This window comes from Salvelinus namaycush, chromosome 5 (assembly GCF_016432855.1).
Source record: "Salvelinus namaycush isolate Seneca chromosome 5, SaNama_1.0, whole genome shotgun sequence".
In the NCBI taxonomy this organism is placed as follows: Eukaryota; Metazoa; Chordata; class Actinopteri; order Salmoniformes; family Salmonidae; genus Salvelinus; species Salvelinus namaycush.
In genome coordinates, this window is record NC_052311.1 from 28,529,156 (window position 1) to 28,548,169 (window position 19,014).

General features: G+C 42.2%; 1 protein-coding gene across 2 annotated transcripts in view; it reads right to left on the reverse strand.

Moving 5' to 3' along the window:
- Positions 1-235: 235 nt before the first annotated feature.
- The window catches only part of cstf2 (cleavage stimulation factor, 3' pre-RNA, subunit 2), a 30,421-nt gene continuing 11,642 nt past the window's right edge, over positions 236-19,014 (reverse strand). Inside the window, exons 4-13 of one of the 2 annotated variants that reach the window (XM_038993898.1) lie at positions 15,532-15,668; positions 15,275-15,394; positions 14,936-15,058; positions 14,209-14,308; positions 6,901-7,000; positions 6,653-6,777; positions 6,395-6,607; positions 6,087-6,211; positions 5,933-6,007; positions 236-1,099 (exon numbers count right to left, since the gene is read on the reverse strand). In XM_038993898.1, the coding sequence (XP_038849826.1) occupies positions 977-1,099; positions 5,933-6,007; positions 6,087-6,211; positions 6,395-6,607; positions 6,653-6,777; positions 6,901-7,000; positions 14,209-14,308; positions 14,936-15,058; positions 15,275-15,394; positions 15,532-15,668 (1,241 nt within the window). In that variant the 3' untranslated portion in view covers positions 236-976. Of the gene's footprint in view, positions 1,100-5,932; positions 6,008-6,086; positions 6,212-6,394; positions 6,778-6,900; positions 7,001-14,208; positions 14,309-14,935; positions 15,059-15,274; positions 15,395-15,531; positions 15,669-19,014 lie in introns of both variants that reach the window. The other variant, XM_038993897.1, reaches the window with a different exon arrangement.

A 19,014-nucleotide genomic window follows, 5' to 3' on the forward strand; every position in this document is an offset into this window, starting at 1 on the left:
TGAGTCCGTAGAGGAGTTGCAGCGATGGGACAAGACTATAACCAATTGGATCTCAAGAAATTGGGGGGAAAATATATTTTTTACAAGAATCTGAACATGACAGATCCTGACATGCTGTAGAATATATCAGCCCTTAATACATTTTTGGATTCTGCTTCCTCCACAGAAAACTGACCAGCCTTGCACAGAGACAAAAGTTTAGACAAATCAGAAAAATAAGCTTTGTGCATATGAAATATTTCTGGGATATTTTATTTCAACTCAAACATGCACCCAACACTTTAAATATGTTTTATTCAGTGTAGAATAAGGAATCAACCATGGCTCTTCAATCTGAACATGACACTGGGGCCTTTGAGTTTCACGCTTTCAAGGTGTAGCTACAGAGAAGGAAATGATAGCAATGTTTTTACAAAAGCCCTACTGTATATCCATTTCCTTGTAAACAATACAGGTGCACTGAAGTGTTAAATGAGGGCGAAGCATTGCCAGTCAAAGCCACAGAATCTATTCTAGAACAAATGAGTCACAATCCTATGAAGCATGTATACAAATGTACTTTCCTTGGAATTATTTTGTAAATGTGAGGACTCTTCCACTCCGTGTACCCCCTCAACCTACACAATTGTTTCACTTCATTTGTATCGCCTTTTTCTGATGAGCAAATAGTTTATTTTAATCTACAATGACACTTCAAATCCTCTCCGGTACATACCAACATCCCATCTGAATAAAATACAGTACTGAAAAATTGTTCATCTATTTTTATTGATAGACAATATAAAAACCCATAACATCCAGCAATACTTCTGTTGAAGTATTGCCATTTGAAGATGAACTGACATTCTTCAAACCACAAGCACTCACTTCAATCTTCCATTAAAAAAAGACAATATAATACAAAACAATCTACAAAATGTTTGAAATTAGGATGAGGTGACGTCGACATTATAGGGGACAGGGAGTTGGTTGTTCTTTAGGGCGCCCCGGCGGTCTTCTGGATCTGCTCTTTGAGGATGAGGATGCTCTGCCTCTGCTCTGGGGGCAGCATAGCAATCTGTTCTGGGGTCAGCTGCAGCACCTGCATGATCAAGGCAGCCTGGAAAATAATAGACAATCTGGTGAACCACACTGCTCTCAGATCAGATATTGACAGGCAGTAATGTTAAAACCAAAATACCTCCAAAAGCACAGCATTTGGATACAGAAGGAAAGTCAGATCTTTCAAAATAGTTTAAACAGAACACGTTCAAATTTTTCCATTGAATAACTACGTCATGTAGTGTATTCCATTGGTTGTTATTGCATTGAAATAAATGGCTTTTCATTGAGTGCTAATGCATTGGTTCTTTTGTTGCCCTGACTCGTTACTCTTTAGGTAGCCAAAGAAAGCACTGAGCCCCAAGTTGTCTCCACAAACCCAAGTGCTTGAGATGTCATCCTCTTCTCATCCCATCCCTCAACTTCCTTCCCAGACTGCTGACAGGTTAGGACAGACATAGAACTTTCATTTAAAAGTTGGGGTTTAAGCTTCTTGTCATTGAGCATCTTTTTTATTTGACCTTTATTTAACCAGGTAGGCCAGTTGAGAACAGGTTCTCAATTACAACTGCGACCTGGCCAAGATATAGCAATGCAGTGCAACAAAAACAGTTACAAAGGTTCAATCAATAACACAATAGAAAAATCTATGTACAGTGTGTGCAAATGTAGAAGAGTAGGGAGGTAGGCCATAGAGGCAAAATAATTACAATTTAGCATTAACACTGGAGTGATAGATGTGCAATTAGAGATACTGGGGTGCAAAAGAGCAAGAGGGTAAGTAATACTATGGGGATGAGGTAATTGGGAGTGCCATTTACAGATTGGCTGTGTACAGGTACAGTGATCGGTAAGTTGCTCTGACAGCTGATGCTTAAAGTTAGAGGGAGAGATAAGACTCCAGCTTCAGTGATTTTTGCAATTCGTTCCAGTCATTGGCAGCAGAGAACTGGAAGGCGGCCAAAGGAAGTGTTGGCTTTGGGGATGACCAGTGAAATATACCTGTTAGAGCGCATGCTATGGGTGGGTCTTGCTATGGTGACCAGTGAGCTGAGATAATGCGGGGCTTTACCTAGCAAAGACTTAGATGACCTGGAGCCAGTGGGTTTGGTGACGAATATGTAGTGAGGGCCAGACAACGAGAGCATACAGGTCGCAGTAGTGGGTAGTATATGGGGCTTTGGTGACAAAACGGATGGGACTGTGATAGACTACATCCAGTTTGCTGAGTAGTGTTGGGGGCTATTTTGTAAATGACGCCGCCAAAGTCAAGGATCGGTAGGATAGTCCGTTTTACAAGGGTATGTTTGGCAGCATGAGTGAAGTAGGCTTTGTTGCGAAATAGGAAGCCGATTCTAGATTTAATTTTGGATTGGAGATGCTTAATGTGAGTCTGGAAGGAGAGTTTACAGTCTAGCCAGACACCTAGGTATTTGTAGTTATCCACATATTCTAGGTCAGAATCGTCGTGTAGTGATGCTAGTCGGGCGGGAGGGCGCGGGCAGCAATCGGTTGAAGAGCATGCATTTAGTTTTACTAGCATTTAAAAGCTGTTGGAGGCCACAGATGGAGAGTAGTATGGCGTTGAAGCTTATTTGGAGGTTTGTTAGCACAGTGTCCAAAGAAGGGCCAGATGTACACAGAATGGTGTCATCTGCGTAGAAGTGGATCAGAGAATCACCAGCAGCAAGTGACATTGATATATACAGAGAAAAGAGTCAGCCCGAGAATTGAACCCTGTGGCACCACCATAGAGACTGCCAGAGGTCCAGACAACAGGCCCTCCGATTTGACACATTGAACTATCTGAGAAGTAGTTGGTAAACCAGGCGAGGCAGTCATTTGAGAAGCCAAGGCTATTGAGTCTGTCAATAAGAATGTGGTGATTGACAGAGTCGAAAGCCTTGGCCAGGTCGATGAAGACAGCTGCACAGTACATTGCCTTCAGAAAGTATTCACACCCCTTGACTTCTCACATTTTGTTGTGTTACAGCCAGAATTTAAAATTGTAATTTGTCACTGGCCTACACACAACAACCCATGATGTCAAAGTGGAATTGTGTTTCTTTTTTATAAATCAATAAAAGTGGAAAAGCTGAAAGGTCTTGAGGCAATAAGTATTCAAACCCTTTGTTATGACAAGCCTAAATAAGTTCAAGAGTATAAATGTGCTTTACAAGTCACATAATAAGTTGCATGGACTCTGAATACAAGTGTTTAAACATTATTTTTGAATGACTACTTCATGTCTGTACCCCACACATAATTTTAAAGGTCCCTCAGTCGAGCAGTAAATTTCAAACAGATTCAACCGCAAACAATGGAGGTTTTCCAATGCCTCACAAAGGGCACCCATTGGTAGATGGGTAAAAAAAAAAAGAAGCAGACATTGAATATCCCTTTGAGCATGGTGAAGTTATTACACTTTGGATGGTATATCAATACACCCAGTCACTGCAAAGATACAGGCATCCTTACTAACTCAGTTGCCGGAGTGGAAGAAAACCGCTCAGGGATTTCAACATGAGGCCAATGGTGACTTTAAAACAGTTAGAGTTGAATGGCTGTGATGGGAGAAAACTGAGGATGGATCAACCTTGTAGTTATTGCCTTCGGAAAGTATTCACACCCCTCGACTTTTTCCACATTCTGTTATGTTACAGCCTTACTCTAAAATTGATTAAATTGTTTTTCCCCATAATGACAAAGCAAAAACAGGTTTAGAAATGTTTGCGAATGTATTAAAAATAAACTGAAATGTCACATTTACATAAGTATTTAGACCCTTAAAAATCAGTACTTTGTTGAAGCACCTTTGGCAGCATCGAGTTTTCTTGGGTATGACGCTACAAGCTTGGCACACCTGTATTTAGGGAGTTTCTTCCATTCTTCTCTGCAGATCCTCTCAAGCTCGGTCAGGTTGGATGGGGAGCGTTGCTGCACAGCTATTTTCAGGTCTCTCCAGAGATGATCGACCGGGTTCTAGTCCAGGCTCTGGCTGGGCCACTCAAGGACATTCAGAGACTTGTCCCAAAGCCAGTCCTGCGTTGTCTTAGCTGTGTGCTTAGGGTGGTTGTCCTGTTGGAAGGTGAATCTTCTCCCCAGTCGGAGGTCCTGAGCGCTCTGGAGCAGGTTGTCATCAAGGATCTCTGTACTTCATCTTTGCCTCGATCCTAACTAGTCTCCCAGTCCCTGCTGATGAAAAACATCCCCACAACCATGCTTCACCGTAGGGAAGTGCTGCAGAGATGGTTCTCCTTCTGGAAGGTTCTCCCATCTCCACAGAGGAACTCTGTCAGAGTGACCATCGGGTTCTTGGTCACCTCCCTGACCAATGCCCTTCTCCCCCGATTGCTCAGTTTGGCCGGGCGGCCAGCTCTAGGAAGAGTCTTGGTGGTTCCAAACTTCCAAACTTCTTCCATTTAAGAATGATGGAGGCCACTGTGTTCTTGGGAACCTTCAATGCAGCAAAAAAAATGTGGTACCCTTCCCCAGATCTGTGCCTTGACACAATCCTGTCCCAGAGCTCCAGGGACAATTCCTTCAACCTCATGTTTTGGTTTTTGCTCTGACTTGCACCGTCAACTGTGAGACCTCATATAGACAGGTGTGTGCCTTTCCAAATCATGTCCAATCAAGTTGTAGAAACATCTCAAGAATGATCAGTGGAAACCAAGGTGCACCTGAACTCAATTTCAAGTCTCATAGCAAAAGGTCTGAATGGTTATGTAAATAAGGCATCGGTTTAATTTGTATAAATTTGCAGACATTTCTAAAAACCTGTTTTTGCTTTGTCATTATGGGGTTGTGTGTGTAGATTTCTGAGGACTTCTATCCCTTTTAGAATAAGGCTGTAACGTAACAAAATGTTGAAAAGGTAAAGGGGTCTGAATACTTTCCAAAGGTTATGTATGCCACAATACTAACCTGCTGAACAGAGTGAAAAGGAAGAAAGCCTGTACAGAATAACATTTTCCTAAACATGCATTGTTTGAACAAGGCACTAAAGTAATACTGCAAAAAATGTGGCAAAGCAATTAACTTTTTGTCCTGAATACAAAGTGTTATGTTTGTGGCAAATCAAATACAACATGACCGAGTACCACTCTCCATACTTTAAAGCATAGCGGTGGCTGCATCATGTTATGGGCATGATTGTAATCGTTAAGGACTGGGGAGCTTTTTAGGATAAAACAATAAAGACAGAATGGAGATAAGCACAGGCAAAATTCTAGAGGAACTCCTGGTTCAGTCTGCTTTCCAACAGACACTAGGCAACAAATTTACCTTTCAGAAGGAAAAACCTAAAGTACAGGGCCAAATCTACACTGGAGTTGCTTACCAAGAAGACCGTGAAGGTTCCTGAGTGGCTGTTTTTACTTAAAGCGACATGAAAATCTATGGCAAGACCTGAAAACGATTGTTTAGCAATGATCAACAACCAATTTGACAGAGCTTGAAGGATTTTGAAAATAATAAAATGGGCAAATGTTGCACAATCCAGGTGTGCAAAGCTCTTCGAGACTTACAGTTGTAATCGTTCCCAAAGGTTATTCTAACATGCATTGACTTAGGGGGTTGAATACTTATGTAATCAAGACAGTGTTTATTTTTTTATTACAAATGTTTGAATTTTTCTTCCACTTTGACATTAGGGTATTTTGTGCAGATCATTGACCAAAATAATTCACAATTAAATAGATTTCAATCCCACTTTAACACAACAAAATGTGGAAAAAGTCAATAGATGAATACTTTCTGAAGGCACTTGATGCTCCAGTTTCTCTAGACAGCCAACACTAATCTGAGCCAATATCTTCTAGCACTAGCCAGGCATTTTAAGTTGAAACTGAAAGTTAATCGTGACACAATGGTGACATGACAAACCCACCTTCTCATGGTCCTGTGAGGTCACCTGGCTTTGCCCTGGGCTGAAGCTACCTCCGGACTGTGGTACACCAGGACCCTGAAAAAAACAATTAGAACTGTTTTCATTGACAGAAAGACCTAATGTAGTGAAGACATTTGCTGTAGGTAGGCAGTACCGGTCTGGCAGTTGTAGGGGCATTAGGATTCATGGAGTGGGGGAGGGGGCCCTGCATTCCTTGGGCCATGGGAACCCTCTGGCCTGACACTGGTCCACGGGTGTCCACCGCTCTGGGGTCACGACCTTTAGAAACAGCCATTCCTCACGTGATTACTCATTACAGATCTGATCTAACTAGTCTAAGCACAGGAGCTTTCCCACCTGTTTTCCACACAGTTCTAAATTATGGCAATAATGCTTTTTATAAAATGTCTGCTAATAAAAGAGACTTAATTGGACTTGATGTTAATACTGTAATGTGGTTACCTCTCGTCTCCATGGGGGGTCCCCTGGGCTCCATCATGGGGGGTCCCCGGGGCTCTCCCATCATGCCTCTGGGTTCACCCATGGGGGGTCCCCGGGGCTCTCCCATCATGCCTCTGGGTTCACCCATGGGGGGTCCCCGGGGCTCTCCCATCATGCCTCTGGGTTCACCCATGGGGGGTCCCCGGGGCTCTCCCATCATGCCTCTGGGTTCACCCATGGGGGGTCCCCGGGGCTCTCCCATCATGCCTCTGGGTTCACCCATGGGGGGTCCTCTCATGTCGTGAGGCGGCCTCATGTCCGGAGGAGGCCCGCCAACCATCTGGTTCATGTGTATGGGGGGCCCCTGGTGTGGTGGGGGGGCGCCAATGAAGCCTCCTCCACGACTGGACACAAAGAGAACACAGAATAAGCCAGTCGTTCACAGAAATTCAAAAGGTGCTATAAGAATGCAATTGATTAACTCAATGACGGTAAAAGTACACTAACAACAATGGCTCCTCTTTCACCTGGGTTCGATGACCTCTCCTGTGACTGAGAGCAGGGTTCCTCCTCGGGGGTCGTTGGGGCCGTCACCAAGCAGGCCTCTGGGGGGGATAACACCTGGTCCTGAGGGGGGTATACATCAGTCAGCTATAGACATGTCGGAGGGACACCACCTATCACAGAACACAACATCACTCACTACACCGTAATGCATCCAAAGAACTACAGTTCTAATTCTATGGTCATGTCACTCATCAGACCATGGTGATTTAATTTCACAATGACTCCCATAGGTCACACAGACAGACACACTAACCACAGCACAGTAATGACACAGCTCACCATCACACCACAGACAGGGAGAGGACCGAGGTAAAAACAACAAGGAAGTACCACAGCGGGAGTTTTATACAAAAGGAGCACGGCATATCTTTGAAAATGTTCTGTTTTCAAGTCGTTTGCCTACTTGCGTCTTGCACGTCTGGTATTGTTGGACGGGTCACGTCAATAGAAGAGGCATGTGTTAGTGACATGAAAAAAGGCCATGGGTGTTAACATGAAATTGCTAAAACAGCATTCGTCAACAAAATAGATTTGTGCTACAATAAATGTATTAACCCCATTCCTCGTCATGGAATTTTCTAACAGGTGATTACAATTGAGGTTATTTGTTCATGCGGCCGCCTTTGGCAATCACTCAAATCATTCATCACACTTGTATCTTGGGACTATTATTCAGATTTGCAGTTGCACCACACCATCCCTATGACATGATAGGGTTTTAGGGCAATGTGTATTTTTAGCCTGAAGTAAACACCTGCACTTCCTTGTATGCAATCCTGCATGACCAGTCAGATTAATGATACATTTCTAAATGACCAAAATTGATTTATTCTAACAGGACATAATTTATGGTCTCATGGTCAAAAGAGTCCATATTAACAAATGAAACAGAAGGACTAACAGTACAGTTAGATATCAATAAAAAGAACTGTACCATAGAGGCACAAAATAAGTTAGAGGGGGAAAAAAAGAAATGGAAGAACTTATTCAAGAGCAAGTGTAATATATTATATAAATAAAGTGAAATGGAGGGAATATGGGGGAAAAAATGCAACAAATGATTTTACAATCTTCAACATAGAAATGCTACCAAAAAAATGTTATTGAAACTTGTTACAAATGGAGTAGCGCATGATTCACCGAACAATATTTGAAAATAGTAAGTAAAGTACTTTAAGAATATGTTTTCGTTTCAGTCTCCTCCATCTCCACTAACCGAAGCTAATTGTATGGATTTCTTCCCCATTAATAATGTCAAATTAACATCTGTACAGAAAGACTCATGTGAAGGCCAAATTGCAGAGGAGGAACTTCTTGATGCAATTAAAAGCTTTATGTCCGGGAAAACTCCAGGGCTGGATGGCATACCAGTGGAAGTATACTCCGTAGACTCCGTCTCATGCTACCACTAGAGTGAAAGCACCGCCAGCATTCAAAAGTGACCAAAACATCAGCCAGGAAGCATAGGAACTGAGAAGTGGTCTGTGGTCACCATCTGCAGAACCACTCCTTTATTAGCAAGTCTTGCTAATTGCCTATAATTTCCACCTTTTGTCTATTCCATTTGCACAACAGCATGTGACATTTTATTGTCAATCAGTGTTGCTTCCTAAGTGGACAGTTTGATTTCACAGAAGTGTGATTGACTTGGAGTTACATTGTGTTATATATATATACACTGCTCAAAAAAATAAAGGGAACACTTATACTGCACATTTGTGGCCTGCTGGAGGTCATTTTGTAGGGCTCTGGCAGTGCACCTCCTTGCACAAAGGCGGAGGTAGCGGTCCTGCTGCTGGGTTGTTGCCCTCCTACGGCCTCCTCCACGTCTCCTGATGTACTGGCCTGTCTCCTGGTAGCGCCTCCATGCTCTGGACACTACGCTGACAGACACAGCAAACCTTTTTGCCACAGCTCACATTGATGTGCCATCCTGGATGAACTGCACTACCTGAGCCACTTGTGTGTGGGTTGTAGACTCCGTCTCATGCTACCACTAGAGTGAGAGCACCGCCAGCATTCAAAAGTGACCAAAACATCAGCCAGGAAGCATAGGAACTGAGAAGTGGTCTGTGGTCACCACCTGCAGAATGACTCCTTTTTTGGGGGTGTCTTGCTAATTGCCTATAATTTCCACCTTTTGTCTATTCCATTTGCACAACAGCATGTGAAATTTATTGTCAATCAGTGTTGCTTCCTAAGTGGACAGTTTGATTTCATATAAGTGTGATTGACTTGGAGTTACATTGTGTTGTTTAAGTGTTCCCTTTATTTTTTTGAGCAGTGTGTGTGTATATATATATATATACACATATATACATATATATATAAATAAAAATCCAGTCCATTTAAAAAAAATTGGAGGCCTCTTACACTTCAGTGTAGTGATGTAAAAATTGTAGCTAAATGCTTGGCGCATAGAATAAAAAAAAAAAGGTTGTGTCAGATATTATTCATCCTAAATCAGACAGTTTTTTTTTTACATGGACGATATATTGGAGATAATATAAGAGAAGTACTTGATACAATAGAAAACCAGGCCTGGTATTCATAGCGGACTTTGAAAAGGCTCTTGATAAAGTACGACTGGAGTTTATAAATGCTTGGAATATTTCAAATTTCAGAGAATCTCTTATAAAATGGGTTTAAAGTTATTTATAGTAACTCTAGGTGTAAAATAGTAAATAATGGCTACATCTCAGAAAGTTTTAAACTGTCAAGAGGAGTAAAACAAGGTTGTCCATTATCCGGATATCTATTTATTATTGCCATTGAAATGTTAACTGTTAAAATTAGATCCAACAATTATATTAAGGGATTAGAAATCCGTACACTGATGATTCATGTTCTTTTATAACCACAATTAGAATCCCTAATTGATCAAACTTTTTCCCCCCTTTTCTACATTTATCGAAAAATAAAACTACAAACTTTGTAAATGATATCATAAATAGGATATATGGAGTTGTCACACATGCAGCTAACATATGGAAATGTCTGCTCTACCCAAAATTACAACCAACTAATTGCAGCATTACCATAAAAATGGAAGAGGCAAAAGTAAGGAACTTGTCTGTTGGCCCTGCATTAAATACCAAAAATGGTTAAAGAAAATTGTGATAAATAAAATATATATACCAATTTCATTTAAGGACCCCCAAAAAAAGGACAGCTGTGCCATATAAATGTCTAAATAGTTGGGAAGAGATTTGCGATATACCGATTCTATGGCACATGGTTTATGAATTGACAAGCAAAACGATGCCGGATTCAAAACGTCAAATTTTTCAATTTAAATTATACGAAATTCTTGCGACAGACACAGTTGAAGTCGGAAGTTTACAAATACCTTAACCAAATACATTTAAACTCAAAATCACAATTCCTGACATTTAATCCTAGTAAAAATTCCCTGTCTTAGGTCAGTTAGGATCACCACTTTATTTTAAGAATGTGAAATGTCAGAATAATAGTAGAGAGAATGATTTATTTCAGCTTTTATTTCTTTCATCACATTCCCAGTGGGTCAGAAGTTTACATGCACTCAATTAGTATTTGGTAGCATTGCCTTTAAATTGTTTAACTTGGGTCAAATGTTTCAGGTAGCCTTCCACAAGCTTCCAACAATAAGTTGGGTGAATTTCGGCCCATTCCTCCTGACAGAGCTGGTGTAACGTAGTCAGGTTTGTAGGCCTCCTTGCTCGCACACGCTTTTTCAGTTCTGCCCACAAATTTTCTATAGGATTGAGGTCAGGGCTTTGTGATGGCCACTCCAATAACTTGACTTTGTTGTCCTTAAGCCATTTTGCCACAACTTTGGAAGTATGCTTGGGGTCATTGTCCATTTGGAAGACCCATTTGCGACCAAGCTTTAACTTCCTGACTGATGTCTTGAGATGTTGCTTCAATATATCTACATCATTTCCCATCCTCATGAAGCCATCTATTTTTTTTAAGTGCACCAGTCCCTCCTGCAGCAAAGCACCCCCACAACATGATGCTGCCACCCCTGTGCTTCACAGTTGGGATGGTGTTCTTTAGCTTGCAAGCATCCCTCTTTTTCCTCCAAACATAACAATGGTCATTATGGCCAAACAGTTCTATTTTTGCTGTTTCATCAGACCGGGTCTCCTTCCTGAGCGGTATGATGGCTGCGTGGTCCCATGGTGTTTATACTTGCGTACTATTGTTTGTACAGATGAACGTGGTACCTTCAGGCATTTGGAAATAGCTCCCAAGGATGAACCAGACTTGTGGAAGTCTACAATTTCTTTTCTGAGGTCTTGGCTGATTTCTTTTGATTTTCCCATGATGTCAAGCAAAGAGGCACTGAGTTTGAAGGTAGGCCTTGAAATACATCCACATGTACACCTTCAATTGACTCAAATGATGTCAATTAGCCTATCAGAAGCTTCTAAAGCCATGACATAATTTTCTGGAATTTTCCAAGCTGTTTAAAGTCACAGTCAACTTAGTGTATGTAAACTTCTGAACCACTGGAATTGTGATAGTGAATTATAAGTGAAATAGTCCGTTTGTAAACAATTGTTGGAAAAATTACTTGTGTCATGCACAAAGTAGATGTCCTAACCGACTTGCCAAAACTATAGTTAACAAGAAATTTGTGGAGTGGTTGAAAGACGAGTTTTAATGACTCCAACCTAAGTGTATGTAAACTTCCGACTTCAACTGTATGTATGTATGTGCTGGGCGATATGGACAAAATATCATATCACGGTATAAAAACGTTATTCGACAGTATTTTGTTTTTAAATTATAAAATGTCTAAATTTGCTTTATAAATAGTGCATGACCTCAGGGTGTCAACACATACATTCTAAGTGATTTCAATGGGTCTTTCTCCATTCTTATTGTTTTATAAAAATGTTCAATTCAACACCAATTTTTTTTTTGTTGCATTTTCATACATTTCTGAATTTCATGCATACATTTGAGAATTTCCACACTGCCATGTAGGGCTGCACGATACGGGAAAATAATCTAAACCTTATTTTGAACCAAATGTTGCAATAGCGATTTGACTTATGATTTAGAGCTAAACACTTGGGTGAAATGTTGGCATCATGGAAATAGAATGACTATTCTAATTCTATAGTTAGAATATGATAGTGGGCACTTTGAATAGTGTTGTTTGACATGAAAATGAATGAAAATGCCAGGGAGGAGTTAGTGATAGGAACCAAAGTGTTGATAATCGTTTCCTAGGGGACCCTATAATCTTTGGCTACATTGTCTGTTCTCTCTTAGCCACTTCATGTAGCTAACCTATTAATGCTTCTTGTATTCCTCTTTGATTTAGAAGGTACTGTTGCACAAACAGCATGCTGATTTAGGTGTACACCGTCACTGGTATTATCAGGCTGTATAACTAATTATGTTTGCTCTAACTCAGTACATTATCTAGCTACCTAGCAATTAGCGGCTTTAGGCCCAACTTGCTAAGAAAACTAGCAGATGTAAGCAACACAAACTAATAGTGTAATTATAGAACGCTACTGGAAGAATATATGAAGAAGCAAAGTGAAAACAGCATTGTTGCATTGATCATGCAGACTGAATACAAGTGTCTTGTGGTCGAGGAACAACAAATGCGCTCCTTGAGTGACAGGGGGCAGGGCTAGGTCTGTGTGGAAAGCGGCATTGAGAGAGTGAGAGGACTCAAGAAGCAAACTATAAAAATGGACGTTAAACACGGCATATCACATTTAACAAACCAAACATTCAAATACCATTATAGAAGGTGAAGTAAAAACCCAAAATCGGTCCATGAAACAATACCGGTATATCGTAAAATACGGTATACTGCCCAGCCCTAACATACATACTTTACCCCAAAAAATATATGGGGGATTGGAAATGATGCAGACAATTACATTAATGGGAGCAACAATCTATCTGCAATATTAAAGCCGATCCACCACCTGAAATTAAAAAATATAAAAAATAATGTATGCGCTCATGAGCCAGCCTTTAACAGCCCTGTTGGCTTGGCTGGAGTCTGGGGGAGACAGGCCAGAGCCTGGGGTTAGGGTGTGAGTGATACCTTGAGGCCGCTCGATAGCAGCTTGCCCAGACGATCCTACGGGAGAGTGCTGGAGGTTTCCTGAGCCAGCATTAAGTGAGAAAAAAACAGGAGACAACTCAGAGAGCAAAGCAGCAACACATAGGAGCGCACCCATCGCATGCCACACTGACAGAGAAGCCCACAGACTTCATAGCAGGGGCTCAGAACACACACAGAAAGTAGCACTACTGACATGGATGGCTGAAGTGGATGAGGTGGCAGAGGTGTGTTTAGTGGTTAAAATGTACAAATATATATTTTGCAGATAGAAATGTACTTAAGCATCCCCCACAGAAAATAGTCTCGCTAATCTTTACATAGTTGGACAATCCTCAAGCTCCCGAGTGGAGCAGCGGTCTAAGGCACTGCATCTCAGTCCTAAAGGCGTCATGGGAGACACCTCAAATCCAGGCTGTATCACAACCGGACGTGATTGGGAGTCCCATAGGGCGGCGCACAATTGGCCCAGCGTCGTCCGGGTTTGGCCGGTGTAGGCCGTCATTGTAAATAAGAATTTGTTCTTAACTGACTTGCCTAGTTAAATAAAGGTTAAATAAATAAAATCATGTCTGATCTATTACTTTAACTGCAATGCTATGATCTCAGCCACCTGAGTTGGCCCCAAGTCCTGAGGCACTTAAACCACTAGTTTCCTCTGCCACCAAGTGTCAACAAAGAGTAATGACATGCACAGGAGGAAAGGAAGACATGAAGAGGTAATGCGAAGACTTAACTGGTAAATACTTCAATTGAAACCCCGGCTAGGAATGGATGGATTGTAATGCCATTAAAACTAGTTTCATTGGAGACACAGGCATGTTAGATTACCTTGTCCCCTATCGATAGGAACGGGACCTCCCTGAGGCATTCCTATCGGTGGCTGTATCCCACCTGGGGTGAGATGGCAAGGTGAAGCACAACAGGGGTGCCCCTTTGACTTTTGGATACCGAGAGGCTGTCTATGGGTGTGTGTGTGTTGGTTCTTCTATTCTTGTGGAGACCTAAAATCCCCACAAGGATAGTAAAACAAGGAAAATTCTCCATTGTGGGGACATTCCCCACATCCCCATTAGGACAAAAGCTATTTTAAGCTTAGGGGTTAGGTTTAAAAATATATATTTTAGGTCCCCACGAGGATAGAACATAAACATGTGTATGTGAGACAGACAGGGTCTCTCTTTACCTGGTGGTCCCACCAGTCCCTGCCCTGGCATGGGCCCAGGTCCTCCACCTATGGGAGGGGGCTGCATCATCTGGGGGGCTCCGTTCATGTGCATGCCCGGCTGACAACCACACACAACCAGACATTAGGACAGGGAACAGCACACATGAATCATGTAACAATTATTAAAATGTACAGTACCAGTCAAAAGTTGACACCTACTCATTCCAGGGTTACTTTATTTGTACTATTTTCTACATTGTTATTCTACAGGGAAGACATCAAAACTATGAAATAACACATATGGAATCATGTAGTAACCAAAAAAAGTGTTAAACAAATCTAAATATATTTTATATTTGAGATTCTTCAAAGTAGCATTCCAGGTGAAGCTGATTGAGAGAATGCCAAGAGTGTGCAAAGCTGTCATCAAGGCAAAGGGTGACTACTTTGAAGAATCTAAAATACATTTTGATTTGTTTAACACATGATTCCATGTGTTATTTCATAGTTTTGATGTCCTCACTATTATTCCACAATGTAGAAAATAGTAAAAATAAAGAAACTCTGGAATGAGTAGTTCCAAACTTTTGACTGGTACTGTAGATCCTAGATTTAGCGTTAGAGATTGTGTAGGTTGATCTCAGATGTAGGAAACTGACAGATGGTCTTCAGTTGATCTAAATCCTGATAACTAATCATTTAATAGCTAATCGTTTAATTTATGTGTCTGCCAAAGTGGATTCACCATTGGCTGTGACTGGGAGACTGGAGCATTGGGCGGTGGAATAGGCTGGTTGGCCACTGGCACTGGTCCAGCTTGACTGTTGGGAACCAATGGCTGCACTGGGATTTGACGGTGAAGCATTTTCTACAGCAGAGGTCAGACGAGCAGAGGAACATCCAAGTTAAACGTTGACGATTCTCTTGACGACAACATGTGCAACAATATCTCTGAATGAGTTCATGCTAAAGGTCTATGAAGAATACAATCTTAACCATTATGCTCTAAAGTCAGTAAGACACCTAACCCCATATCACTGGAGTGCATTTGCACTGACCCAAGTTGCGAGTAACCAGGTCTCACCAAGGCGATCTCAGGGTCTACGATCCTCATGACCACCTGGGCCTGGAGCAAGGCAAAGGCCAGCTGGGGGTTCTGCAACAGCATGTTCCTGGCCTCCTGGGGACTATTTTGCACACACAGCTGGAGGGGATAATTACACCACAATGGGAGTCCAATGAATTTGTCTTTGGATTATCCACAAGTGACTGTCTATGCATGGATGTGATGATATACAATCTCAAAACAAGGAAACTGGGGTCTAAAGAGAGAAAACTCACCTTCATCTGTTTCATGAGCTCAAACATCTGCTCTGGGGGCAGACTGGCCACAGCTCTGCTTATAGACTCTGGAGCCTCATCTGGTATTATGTTGTCCCCGTAGGGAGATTCAATGATAGGGGCCCCCGTCCCCAAACCTGGGGGAGACAACAGGAGTTATGTCCGAAGAGTTATGCTGAAAGCTTCACTCTACCAATTATTGAGAAGCAGCAAAACATGTCCCAACCCCTTTTCAGATGTTTGTTGTGGTGAATAGTGCACTGCACACGTTCCATTGTGGTTAATCGTGCACTGCAGTGTAGCGGGCCAATAGACCTGCCGTTTCCGACAAAGATCATTACGGTGCGGTCTGCATTTTTTATGCTGCGGTTGGGAGCGGGTGGTCACAGACAGACAACTTTGGGATGAAAATATTTGTTGTCATTGACATCGATCTACTTTGCATGTGTTAGCCTACCTATTGTATTAAAAGCACATCTGTCGCATTATTCACACTCAGAATTCGCTGCTTCAAGTTAGGTAGCATATCTCCTAGTTGGGCGTGCTAGATCAAGTGCGCCTAGAATGTTTAGTCTCAATGAAATAGAGAGTAGACTGCCTATGCATGGACGGAGATTGACGTGGGAGTTAACTTTCCAAGGAAATTAAATATGATTTGACTATAGTTTCCTACAGTAGCTGGGTTGCCCTCCAATTTGCGACAGATTATCATGAGAATATTTTAAAATCTGCATAAAACAATATGCACGGTTTCCCACCAGAGATATTTCCATCAAACATACCTTTTGCGGATAAAAAGGCTGTGCATGATGATGTAGAGCACATAAAAACACTTTTGCTGTTAAAAAACACAAAAAAACAAGTTAAATGGGTTTCCATCGCATTCAACTCTTTTTAAATGTTTTAATTGAACCTTTATTTAACTACGCAAGTCCAGTTAAGAACAAATTCTTATTTAAAAATGATGGCCTACCCCGGCCAATGCTGGGCAAATTGTACGCAGCCCTATGGGACTCCCAATCACGGCCGGATGTGATACAGTCTTGATACGAACAAGGGACTGTAGTGACACCTCTTGCACGGAGATGCAATGCCTTGCGCCACTCGGGAACTCTGGTTGTCACAAAAACAGTTGCATTATACAGCGCATTCGGAGTATTAGTATTCCGAACCCTTGACTTTCAGCACATTTTATGTTATCGCCTTATTCTAAAATTGATTAAATAGTATCCCCCTCTCAATCTACGATTAACTCTATTAAAAATTAAAAATAAACTGAAATATCACATTTACATAAGTATTCAGACCCTTTACTCAGTACTTTGTAGAAGCACCTTTCGCAGCGATTACATCCGAGTCTTCTTGGGTATGACGCTACAAGTTTGGCACAACTGTATTTGGGGAGTGTCTCTAAGGACAATCTCGGAACTCATTACACGTGATGGCGCCGACAGAGGGGTCTGCCTCGCTTCTCGTTCATAGCAAACTTTGCAGTATTTTGTTGTTGTGTATTATTTTTTACATTGTTAGCCCAGAAAATGTTGTGTCATTACATACAGCCGGGAAGAACTATTGCATATCAGAGCGGCGGTAACTCACCAACACTACCAGTATTGCGACTTTCCCGAAGCGGATCATTTGTTCGCGCCATCCAGGGCAATTGAACTGATTCCAGAGGCCAACCCAAAACAACGCTGGTGGAGAAGAAGAATTCGGAACGGTCTTCTAGTCAGACTTAGGAGGAGCACACCACCCACCGCTTCCGAGTATATTACTCACTAATGTTCAGTCCATGTATAACAAAGTTGACGAGATCAGGAAACGGTTTCTTTCCAGAGAGACATCAGGGATTGTAACATACTCCGTTTCACGGAAACATGGCTCTCTTGGGATATTCTGTCGGAGTCAGTCTAGCCATCTGGATTCTCAGTTCAACGAGCCGACAGGTCCAGGAAGAAGAGCGGGGTGTATGTTTCATGATTAACAACTCATGGTGTAATTGTAATAACATACAGGAACTCAATTCCTTTTGTTCACCCGACCAAGAATACCTCAATCAAATGCCGATCAAATTCTCTTCGGTTATCGTCACAGCCGTGTATATCCCCCCTCAAGCTGATACCATGAGGGCCCTCAAACTTCACTGGACTTTATGCAAACCATATATACTGAGGCTGCATTTATTGTAGCTGGGGATTTTAAAGAAAATTAGGAAAAGGCTACCTAAATTCTATCAGCATATTGACTGTAGTACTCACGCTGGAAAAACACCGACCATTGCTACTCCAACTTCCGGGATGCATACAAGGCCCTCCCCCCGCCCTCCTTTCGGCAAATCTGACCACGACTTCATTTTGCTCCTCCCTTCCTATAGGCAGAAACTCAAACAGGATGTACCCGTGCTAAGGACTATTCAACGCTGGTCTGACCAATCGAAATCCACGCTTCAAGATTGTTTTGATGACGAGGACTGGGATATGTTCCGGGTAGCTTCCGAGAATAGACAGACATTTACTGATTTCATCAAGAAGTGTATAGGGGATGTTGTACCCACTGACTATTAAAACCTACCCTAACCAGAAACCGTGGAGAGAAGGCAGCATTCGCGCAAAACTGAAAGTGCGAACCACCGCATTTAACCACGGCAAGGTGACTGGGAATATAGCAGAACAAACGTAGTAGTCATTCCCTCCGCAAGGCAATCAAACGAAATGTCAGTATAGAGAAAGTGGAGTAGCAATTCAACGACTTAGACACGAGACATATGTGGCAGGGTCTACAGACAATCACGGACTACAAAAGGAAAACCAGCCACGTTGTGGACACCGAAGCCTTGCTTCCGGACAAGATAAACACGTTCTTTGCCCGCTTTGAGGAGAACAGTGCCACCGACACGGCCAGCTACCAAGGACTGTGGGCTCTTCTCCGTAGCCGACGTGAGCAAGACATTTTAACGTGTTAACCCTCGCAAGGCTGCTGGCCCAGACTGCATCCCTAGCCGCATCCTCAGAGCATGCGCAGACCAGCTGGATAATGTGATTAGACAGTCAATCTCTCCATATCCCAGTCTGCTGTCCCCACATGCTTCAAGATGGCCACCATTGCTTTTTTGGGTACAGGAACAAAGGTAACTGAACTAAATGACTATCGCCCCGTAGCACTCAATTCTGCCATAATGAAGTGTTTTGAGAGGCTAGTTACGGATCATACCACCTCCACCTTACCTGTCACCCTAGACCCACTTCAATTTGCTTACCGCCCTAATAGGTCCACAGACGATGCAATCGCCATCACACTGCCCTATCCCATCTGGACAAGAGGAATACCCATGTAAGAATGCTGTTCATTGACTACAGCTCAGCATTCAACACCATAGTACCCACCAAGCTCATTATTAAGCTCGAGGCCCTGGGTCTGAACCTTGCCCTGTGCAATTGGGTCCTGGACTTCCTGACAGGCCACCCCCAGGTGGGGAAAGGTAGG